The 12,500-nt window shown below is 34.4% G+C and overlaps 1 protein-coding gene across 1 annotated transcript in view; it reads left to right on the plus strand.

The window, feature by feature from the left end:
- Positions 1 to 12,500, plus strand: part of LOC118764670 (SCO-spondin-like) — a 109,862-nt gene that overhangs the window by 83,429 nt on the left and 13,933 nt on the right. The window contains exons 32-33 of the mRNA XM_036505672.1: positions 2,543 to 2,656; positions 5,819 to 5,938. Coding sequence (XP_036361565.1) covers positions 2,543 to 2,656; positions 5,819 to 5,938 — 234 coding nt within the window. The remainder of the gene's footprint in view (positions 1 to 2,542; positions 2,657 to 5,818; positions 5,939 to 12,500) is intronic.

Genomic DNA, 12,500 nt, shown 5'->3' on the forward strand with positions numbered 1-12,500 from the left:
AAGCCTCACACCTTCATTATACACACACACACACACACACACACACACACACACACACACACATGCGCATATAGACTTACACATTCATGTACAGAAACATATTTGCAAACCTACTCATTTATATTCGACCAGTAATAGTCTCTGAGTTAGCTGTTTCGCTTATGGCACTCTGTTTATAGCTAGGTAGACTACTCCATTTGAGAGCTATATATCTTGGCCGTCGACATAATATTCGTGATACGATATAATCTGATCGACATTGTGTGAAGTAGTTGAAAAACAGAAATAGATACATATACATGTATGGGGTTGCGTATGCCTACATTAATGGTTCCCAAACTGGAGTCCACGGGCCCCTGGTGGTCTGAAAAGATAGTACTGGGAGCCTGTGAACCAAATTCTAAATTTCTCTCTCTCAAACACACACACACACACACACACACACACACACACACACACACCACACACACACACACACATATATATATATATATATATATATATTTATATGTATGATGTATGTATGTATGTATGTATGTACGTACGTATATATCGATAAGAATATTAAAAGGGTCCGGGAGAAAACTCATTTGAATAAACGGGTTGTGAACCACTGGTCTACATCCTTGATTTAAGTGTCCTTAAAATAAAAAAATAAAAAAGGATTCGATACATGTGCGTATTCTAAATAATTATTTTAATCAGAAAGTATAGCGTGATTGCGTAACAATATTCCACCGGCAACGGCTAGCCACGTTACTCGACCGGCGGAAGTTCAAGTTCACTGCCACTCTGTATTTCTGATAAATATATATTGTATGTGTGTGTGTGGGCACGCGCCTGCGTGTATATAGTAGTATTTGAGGACATATATTATACTTTGATAAGACAACTTTAATCTAGCAAAGCCTAAATTTTATTAAAACAAATTTTTGTGCACATCTCGATAACTTTTCTTATAAGATTGTTCTCTGAATCTACATTCAGCTTCGATGACTGCTTCAGTGCAGGAGTAGAATCGTTGACATTATCTTACTTATTCGTCATTATTCACTTCGTACATTGCCTAGGCCATTGCGGCTTTCAGTGAATCGATGATGTTGTAGATTAGTCTCCCTTTCAAGAAGGCTCCACAAGTAGTAGTCCATGGGATCTAAATCTGGCGAGTTTGGAGGCCACGAGTTTGGTGTTACATGATTGTAAATATTGTTTGACTTCCATTCTTGGGTCAAGTGCGCTGGATGAAAAGGTGTTGTATCCACTGAGTACTTCAACCATACGGGGCTGAACAACTGTCTCCACCAACTCAATATATCCAGAAACGTCAATTCTAAATCCTCGAGGAAAGATATGAGATAGCGTAACAACATTCTTTATTTAACACTCCAAAAGCCATCACAGTTGCTGGACACTAAGTGTGCATTACTCTGTGGACATCAGAACGATCCAGTACATAACTAACTGTTATTTTCCCTTTGGTTTTGGACAAAATTTTCTCTCAAAGAACTAAAGCGTACCATGTTTGTGAAGGATTTTAACCTTGTTAAACGACTGCTTAGCACAGATCAAACGGTTGTTTGTATCTTTTCGGACATGAATTTGCCTCACCTCAGTCCATAGACTTCAAACGAATGCCCTCATACACCAAAGTTCTGATAGTTCACTCTGACACCTGAAGTTTTTTTGTGAATGGTCCCGATAGACTTTTGGAATAATCATCAACAATGTTGAACTCTTTTGGTGAATTACGGTGTCCTTATAGTGTCCGAACGTTTGGAATGACGTTTTCTCTATGGAAACATTCCCAAAAGAGGTTTCCAATTTTACCTGAACTTTGAGTACAAAAGAGTTTCCAACATTTAGGAAGTTGGTCATTTCTAAATGGGTGGCTCCACACACATGGCAACAATGAATGCATGTTTTTGCATTTCTTGCGTTAAAATATTATGTCATAGGGGATCGGAAAGAAATAGGAACCTTTTAATTGGTTTGAAGAGAGTAACATATATATATATATATACATACACAGAGAGAGGGGAATAGATAGATAGATAGATAGATAGATAGATAGATAGATAGATAGACATACAGACAGGCAGGCAGGCAGGCAGGCAGGCAGACAGACAGACAGGCAGGCAGGCAGGCAGATAGATAGGTAGATAGATAGATAGATAGATAGATAGATAGATAGATAGATAGATAGATAGATAGATAGATAGATAGATAGATACACACACACACACACATATATAAAACCTCGTATCATTCGTCACTTCACTTCCCCTTTTATTTTCTCCTACAACTGATTCGTAGTCTTATCCTCACCCGCAGCCAATACGGCCTTTAGCTTTGCGTTTTGCTATCTTTATAAATAGAAGTAATATACATTTATTGTAAATCTTAAAGGCTGGTGGATTAAAATCTAGTGAAAATTAAATAATTCGTCTTGCATAAATGCATAAGATATTTTACATAGTATTTGAAATCTGTAAAATGGTTATATCTTCCATTTCATTTCCTTTCTCTATTTTCGATGTTTCAGCATGTTCTGTAAATGAATTTACTTGTAACAACAAACAGTGTGTCGATTCAAAGTTGAAATGTGACAAAAAAGTAGACTGTACAGACGGTTCTGATGAACTTTACTGTAATATTTGTAAGTATCACAAAATGCTATAACTAGCTTTACTTCTATTGTTGTTGGTTTTATTTACATGTCAATATTTATAGCTTTATCTGCTTCGAGTTAAATCATGCCTTGTCTTTTGAGTTCAAATCCAACCATTTCAAAATTTATATATAAACACTTCGCATGTCTTGTTCAATATGGATACCTATTGATTGTTAGTCAAGCCCTCAGCTGTGAAGAAGAGAGCCGAAATTGTATAATTGCCAAATGACAGAAATAAGTAAAAGAATAAAATAATATATATAAATATTTCATATGGAGAATATTATCTTTCTTTCTTTTATCTTTTACTTGTTTCAGTCATTTGACTGCGGCCATGCTGGAGCACTGCCTTTAGTCGAGCAAATCGACCCCAGGACTTATTCTTTGGAATCCGAGTACTTATTCTATCGGTCCCTTTTGTCTTACCAACCGCTAAGTTACGGGGACGTAAACACACCAGCATCGGTTGTCAAGTGATGTTGGTGGACAAACGCAGATACACAAGCATATACACACATACATATACAAGTCCCACTGCATGGCACCTTGGGCAAGTGTCTTCTACTATAGCCTCGGGCCGACCAAAGCCTTGTGAGTGGATTTGGTAGACAGAAACTGAAAGAAGCCCGTCGTATATATGTATATATATGTATGCGAGTGTGTATTTGTGTGTCTGTGTTTGTCCCCTAGCATTGCTTGACAACCGATGCTGGTGTGTTTATGTCCCCGTTACTTAGCGGTTCGGTAAAAGAGACCGATAGAATAAGTACTGGGCTTACAAAAGAATAAGTCTCGGGGTCGAGTTGCTCGACTAAAGGCGGTGCTCCAGCATGGCCGCAGTCAAATGACTGAAACAGGTAAAAGAAAAGAAAGAAAGAAATATATATATATATATATATATAAATATATATATACATATATACGACGGGCTTCTTTCAGTTTCCGTCTACCAAATCCACTCACAAGGCTTTGGTCGGGCCGAGGCTATAGTAAAAGACACTTGCCCAAGGTGCCACGCAGTGGGAATGAACCCGCAACCATGTGGTTGGTAAGCAAGCTACTTACCACACAGCCACTCCTGCGCACCTATATAATTTTCTTTCGAAACATAGACAGCGTAGAAATGCTCAAGTCAAACCTGAGGCATCAGATAAGTATAATGGATACAATAGAAAAAGTTCAAATCAAGCAAACTACGGTTAACACACACACACTCACACACACACACACACACACACACACACCACACACACACACACACACACACACACACACATATATATATATATATATATTCAAATTTCAAATTTCAAGAAATTTGAAAAGCTAAACGCGAACCGGTCTTTCTTCTAAATTATGTCATTGTAAGAAAAAAATTTTTAATATTCTTCAGACATATTGACGCAAATATATATATTTTTTAACCTTTAAGCCTTCTGTAGTTCTTTCACTTTTTACTATTTTATATATATATATATATATATATATATATATATATATATATATATATATATATATTATATATATACGGGTTTAAGATAAAAATAAATATTGTCCAAGCAGAAAAGTATTTGCTCAATATATATGTGTAAAATTAAAAGAAAAATTTGATCAAGTACCAGTTTCTGTATTCTTTATAATTATTTGAAGTATATATATATATATAACATAAGAGGGATCAGCCATCTGAATGTGGCTAGGGTCAGGGCGGGGTGGTGGGGGTGTTACTGATGCATTTAGCCCCAGGCGAACATCGACGTCACCAGAAGAGCTGACACCATCTCGGTGTCCTTGCAAGAGCAGTTACTGTTTATATCTCGCCCAGAGATTTATTATTGTATATATATATATATATATATATATATAAATATATATATATATATATATATATATAATATATATATATATAAATATATATAAGGATAATATCGATCTTTTCAAGTGGCCAGCATGGGAATAAGTACCATACAAAGGTAATAATTATTTAAAACTATAAATTAGGGTATCTGAGAGATACCACCACGCTGAAATAGCAGTCAAACCCTGACCCTAAAGCCACATTAAATTGTTCATATAGCGCTAGTAGAGTAGATAGAGAAACAAAAGAGTCTAGCAAAAAGGATTTTTCTGGATAATTCAAGATCCTGGATTTATGGTTTTGCATAAGAGAAGTTCTGCCTTCTTCTGTCGAATATACCAGATAGCACATAAATACAGATATATATATATTCTCCTAGCGCTAAATGAACATTTAATGTGGCTTTAGGGTCAGGGTTTGACTGCTATTTCAGCGTAGTGGTATCTCTCAGATACCCTAATTTATAGTTTTAAACATATATATGTATATACATATATATATATGATGTACTGTTCACTAATAGAAAGTTCAACAAAGATGTACTCCATCTGGTGAGAGATAAATATTATTTTTTTAAGGGCACAATACATGTATTTAAGCGATACTAATTGTTTCATATGTTGAGTATTTCTCAGTATATGAAAATATTAGTACCACTTGATACATGTGTTGTGCCCTTTAAACAAATCATATATATATATATATATATATATATATATATATGTTCTTTTATTCTTTTATTCTTTTACTTGTTTCAGTCATTTCACTGCAGCCATGCTGGAGCACTGCCTTTAGTCAAGCAAATCGACCCCGGGACTTATTCTTTGTAAGCCCAGTACTTATTCTATCGGTCTCTTTTGCCGAACCTCTAAGTGACAGGGACGTAAACACACCAGCATCGGTTGTCAAGCAATGCTAGAGGGACAAACACAGACACACAAACATATGCACACACATACATATATATATACATATATACGACAGGCTTCTTTTCAGTTTCCGTCTACCAAATCCACTCACAATGCTTTGGTCGGCCCGAGGCTATAGCAGAAGACACTTGCCCAAGATGCCACGCAGTGGGACTGAACCCGGAACCATGTGGTTGGTTAGCAAGCTACTTACCACACAGCCACTCCTATGCATATCGACAAACAATCATACAGAAATATACTGATATGTGTGTGTGCGTGTGTGTATGCATGTGAGTGTGGTGTGTTTAAGCACACCTTCAGATTCAACCATCATGCATCACTTATCGTTTGTCTATTTGCTCATTTCTTCATTTTTAGTGTGCAACGCATCCCAATTTACCTGCAATAACGGACAGTGTATCAATAAAACAAAATACTGCGATACAGTCAAGGATTGCGCAGATGGTTCGGATGAGCATGATGACTGCTTTGTTGTCTGTAAGTATCTTTTAAGATATGCGAACACACATTTTCACTCTCTTCTCCTCTCTCTGTCTCTCTTTATTATTTATTATATATATATATATATATATATATATATATATATATAATCTATATATATATATATATAATATATATATATATATATATAATATATAATATATATATTTATATATATATAATATATATTTTTATATATATATATATATATATATATTTAAAAATAAGGGTAGAAATTGATATTAGTCAATTAAAACCAGTGGTCTAGCACATTAAAAAGAATCCGAAGATTAAAAATATTATATATACCAATTAAGGACTGAACACGAAAAGGTGGACAGTCACATGCTAGATATAGACGTCAAATCGCCATTCTCCACAAGGATTATGTTCTCAAATAAAAATAAAATTCAGCACGACCTAAAGCAATGGATGAGACAAAAGAAATATACTAAATGGAATAATTACCTACGTACTGCAGTTCAGCTATTAATATCACAAGGATATCTGTAGCTTCATCAGCGTAGTTTGTTATGAGCATAATATGCTGTACTAGATGAAAACGGTACCGGAGTCCCGCATGCAAAAAGTACAACCTATTACGTTCGGATGTATCTTTCGAATGCCTCTACTTTTGGCGCGCTGATAATCGAAAAACTAGCCTGCAGCCAATAATTAGCAGCAGTCAATTTATCGGTTTGAGAACATATATTTCATATTTAAAAATTAAGGGTAGAAATTGATATTAGTCAATTAAAACCAGTGGTCTAGCACATTAAAAAGAATCCGAAGATTAAAATATTTATATATACCAATTAAGGACTGAACACGAAAAGGTGGACAGTCAACATGCTAGATATAGACGTCAAATCGCCATACTCCACAAGGATTATGTTCTCAAATAAAAATAAAATTCAGCACGACCTAAAGCAATGGATGAGACAAAAGAAATATACTAAATGGAATAATTACCTACGTACTGCAGTTTCAGCTATTAATATCACAAGGATATCTGTAGCTTCATCAGCGTAGTTTGTTATGAGCATAATATGCTGTACTAGATGAAAAACGGTACCGGAGTCCCGCATGCAAAAAGTACAACCTATTACGTTCGGATGTATCTTCGAAATGTGCATTCGAAAGATACATCCGAACTTAATAGGTTGTACTTTTTGCATGCGGGACTCCGGTACCGTTTTTCATCTAGTACAGCATATTATGCTCATAACAAAATACGCTGATGAAGCTACAGATATCCTTGTGATATTAATAGCTGAAACTGCAGTACGTAGGTAATTATTCCATTTAGTATATTTCTTTTGTCTCATCCATTGCTTTAGGTCGTGCTGATTTTTTTTTTTATTTGAGAACATAATCCTTGTGGAGAATGGCGATTTGACGTCTATATCTAGCATGTTGACTGTCCACCTTTTCGTGTTCAGTCCTTAATTGGTATATATATATATATATATATATATATATATATATATATATATATATATATGTATATATATATAATGAAAATTTATGGCAAACTTCTAAATTATATTGATGCAAGTTCTACCTTATGTGTTGAATGTCACTTTCTTGTGTTTGTCCACTCACTCCTCTGTGTGTGTGTGTGTGTGTGTGTGTGCGTGCGTGCTTGTGTGTGTGTGTGTGTGTGTGTGTGTGTGTGCGTGCTTGTGTGGGGATAGATAGATATATTCATAGATAGCATGTTTACGACGTATTTGATCTATAAAAAGGTTAAACATTATTTGAACTGATCTAAATATACAAAACTCTACTTTTTTGTTGCAATAAAACAATTTATTCTATTAATATATTAATAATCAATGCCTGAGGGAAAACATAATATATAAGTCCTGTATCACTGCTCTTAGTAAGAACATGTCTACATTGGTGCATCTTCATCCTCATTCAAACTTCGATAGAATAATCATAGATGTACAATTACATATGAAGGCTAATAATACATCTCTGGCTAAATTCATATATTCTCTCATCGATAAAAATATTTTTTAATTGCCCACAGTGGGCTAAACACAGAAGGGACAAACAAGGACAGACAAAGGGATTAAGTCGATCATATCGACCCCAGTGCGTAAATGGTACTTATTTAATCGACCCCGAAAGGATGAAAGGCGAAGTCGACCTCAGTGGAATTTGAACCCAGCTCGCCGCCCTCATCGATAAAAATATTGAAGATAAAATTGTTTGGTTCATTGTATGCAACGCACAACCGTATAATAGTGGTAATAGATGGTGTGGACATTGTGTATCTGCGGCATTCCATATCAATAAAATTAGTAAAACTAAATCAGTTGTGATTAATCGGCATGAGGAACTGATTATAAGATGACAACATTTTAATCATAAATGTTTTCTATTTTATAAACATATATAACATTATACTTATAATATCTGTACTTAGTAAATTGTAACACTAGTTTAATAGTTTGTATGCAGATAATATATCTTAATAAACATATCATTATAACAACTTAATAATATACTAATAAACTACCATGATATATCCCCATTTTTACTATTTAGTACAAATATCCCTTATATACATTTACCTTTTTCCTTGTTAATTCCCTTCTGTGATAATTATACGAGGGTGAGTCAAAAAGCAATGCCATTTTGTTTAGGACAGGTATAATTACCAACACAGGAACATGTATCATACATCAAAATGAAGCTGGTCTTCTGTGGATCACATCCCTAATTCTCAATATAGTCGCCATTTCTCTCAATAGCAATGTTCCACCTTTGAATGAGAGCATGTATCCCTGCCCCATAAAATTCTGTTGACTGTTCTTTAAACCACTTCTTCACTACCTCCACTCTCACCAGATTTAGTGCCTTCAGACTATCATCTCTTCGACGCCACCAAAGAAGGTTTGAGAGGCAAACATTACTCCAGTGACGAAGACGTGAAAACTGTAGTGAAGAAGTGGCTCAAAGAACAGTCAATAGAATTTTAAGGGGCAGGGATACATGCTCTCATTCGAAGGTGGAACATTGCTATTGAGAGAAACGGTGACTATGTCGAGAAGTAGAGATGGGATCCACAGAGGACCAGCTTCATTTTAATGTATGATACATGTTCCTTTGTTGGTAATTATACCTGTCCTAAACAAAATGGCATTACTTTTTGACTCACCCTCGTAAGTTAGTATTATCTTGATTGATAATATATTATACTATTTCCATACATTCTACTACCTAGATTAATGTAATTATTTTCCCTAATTTAATTAACATTTATATCTCCGATTTAATGACTGATAACTGTAGTAAATATTCAAATATTCTACTATGAAAATACCTTATTTTTTCCAATTGATGATAGCGCATAAAATTTCAAATTGTTATGGTATTTCTACATTAATATTGAACTTTACTTTTTACCAATACTAACATATACTTCCATACCTCAGCCCACCGCTCTTTAACTTTACTATTAAAATAGTTATTGTATTTAAGTTTAAACATTACTACTTTGAAAATCTTTATATTTGTTGAAGATTATACCTACATTCTATAGTTACCTAAATATTTTCCCTTATCAATAAACTTACTATCCTACAATCACAGCATCTCTCTCTGTATCTATACCTTTTAAACTTTGAATAGCTTTCATATATACCAAGAAATTTACACCTTTATTAACATACATTAATTACTAACTTTAATAAAGACGGCAAATTCAATCTAATGGAAGTGTTTGCATAATTGTATTTATATTTGTATATTCATTTCCATGCTTATATATATATCCCTTTATAGAATGGTTGTTAGGTTGTCTACATATATACATATTTGTTTTTCGTCCATGTAAATACACCTGTTGGCGTATATAAATTTATTTATACTCCTCCCATCTCTTATTTTTTTCTTCTTCTGATATATATATATGTTCATGTATATATCTGCTTATCTTTGTATATATTTGTATACGTGAATCTATAAGCCGTCGATATATTTCTTCTATCAATATTTGAGTACGCATTTTAAACTGCAATATATAACATGTGCATGGATATATGTATACATATTTATGTATGCATGTATACATGTGTCAATAGTTATGTTTGTAAATACATATATCTTTATTTTCATTGGATACCTAAGCAGTATTAAGTCTAAATCAGCAGCTATTCAGGATACTGCAGTCGTCCTCCTTTACGTATAACACTTGATACGCAGTAACCTAAATAATATTTTTATATGGATTTATATACAACAGATAATTCAGAAAACCTAAAACAAGTGTGATAGTGATAACTTTTCGGTTATAAAATTGACAGCCTAAGCTATGAGTAATACCATGAGTGGGGGGAAATATCCTACTGTTTTAAGAAGTAATTTTAGTGTTTACTAAAAAGAAAGATAGGATATTGTCATATCAAGTCAATCTCAACAGTTGAAAGTTTTGAAATAAATTTCTGGAGTGGGATCTAGAGTTTACTTGCTTCAGGTATTCTTAGTTACGTAGTATATAAGCATATGTATCTTACATATGTATACAGATGCATGTATGTACGTACTTGTGAGTGTGTATATGCGCATATATGCCTGCATATATGAAATATATATATATATATATATATATATATATATATATAATATATATATATATATATATATATATAATATTATATTATATTATATTATATTATATTATATTATATTATATTATTGGGTTGGCAATTAAGTTACCGCTGTTTTTTTTTAATTTAAATTTTCTAAAAGGTTTAATAAAAAATAACAACTAATTAATCAATAATGTATTTACCTTTGTTGTTTACAACTTTTTCCCAACGCTCAACAAGATTTTCAATACCTCGTTGGTAGAAATCACCAGATTTCGACTCGAAAAATTGATCCGATCAAGCTCTCAATTCTGCATCAGAATTGAACGAAACTCCGCGCATAGCACTTGAAGAGATCGAAAGAGGTGGAAACCCGTTTGTGCCAAATCAGGAGAGTACGGTGGGTGTGGCAGCACTTCCCAGCCAAGCGTTTGAATGGCTTCCTTGGTCATATTGGCGATATGAGGGTGGGCGTTGTCGTGCAGCAGAAGAACTCCATGCTGCCGATAAGGTCTTTTCTCTTAAATAGCCGTGTTGAGTCGTTCCATCTGTTAAACATAGAGTTCTGCGTTGACCGTTTGGTTCTGTTCAAGCAATTGGTAATGGATAATAATCCCTTCCCGGTCTCACCATACGCACAACATCGTTTTACGCGGATGAAGATCTTGTTTCACGCGCAGTGTCACTTGTTTCCCAGGGCTAAGCCGTTCCTAACGCTGCTTCATATTCATGTACAGGCACAATTTTTCGTCGCCAGTAACGATTCGGTAAAGAAATCGTTGCTTGTGTCCATGAATTGAGCGGTGACAAGTAAGCAAACCAGCGGAGATTGTGGCTCGTTGATTTTTGTGTTGTCACTTAAAGCATGCAGAACCCTTGCTCCATACTTCTGAACCTTTCCCATCGAGTGAAGATGCTTTTCTATAGCAGTGTGGGAGCATTCTATTTTCTCAGCCAGTTCCCTTATCGTTTGACGAGAATTTTCGTGCAAAAGTTGGTTTAATCGCTCTTCATTGAACTCGACTGAACGGCCAGAACGAGGTTTGTCTTTGAGGTCAAAATTCCCTATTTTTTTTACTTGGCATACCAATCACGAGAGGTTCTTTCAGCTATGGCACCCTCTCCATACACAGCACAAATGCTACGGGTAGCTTTTCCGACCTTAGAACCTTGATTAAAAGCAAAAAGGAGGTGCCGAAAATGCTCGTTTTTCTTAAATTGACGTTTTAATGATCTGAAAATAAACAAAAATTAACTAAAATTAACTAGAAAAAAAAATGGATTCCAAAATGATTCAAAAATAGAATTCTCGAAAAAGTAGATTCTAAAATTTAAAAACGCAATAAATTTCAAAATTTAAAAAAAAACGGCGGTAACTTAGTTGCCAACCCAATATATTATATTAGAGGTAAAAGGGCAACAAAAACTAAGGTAGGACGAGTATCTCAAGTCACTTAGAATAATTTAATTAGAGTAAGGTAAATTTGAAGTCTTACAGCTGTTTCTAGAATATCCCATGTAATATGCTAGCATGTCCGTACAGTGGGTATTCTGTCGTCACCTTGTCTCTGATGACGGAATACCCAATGTACGGACATGCTAGCGTATCACTTGGAATATCCCAGAAACAGCTGTAAGATTTCAGATTTACCTTACCATAATTAGATTATTCTAAATGACTTGAGATACTCGCTCTGCCTTGGTTTTTGTTATCCTTTCTTCTCTAATATAATATATACCTGTTAACACGGAAACTTAATATGGATCGTTAACTCCAGCCTCAACTGTGAACTTAGAACCTAATGGATGACCAATTATAACACAAAGTAAGCAAACCTATTCCTTAAGATCACCAGTGAACTAAACCCCTCATATTCTCTCTCTCTATATATATATATATGTATGAGAGTTCATGTACATAAATATGCATATAGATTCATAGATGCATACAAGCT

This window comes from Octopus sinensis, linkage group LG9 (genome assembly GCF_006345805.1).
Source record: "Octopus sinensis linkage group LG9, ASM634580v1, whole genome shotgun sequence".
NCBI classification, from domain to species: Eukaryota; Metazoa; Mollusca; class Cephalopoda; order Octopoda; family Octopodidae; genus Octopus; species Octopus sinensis.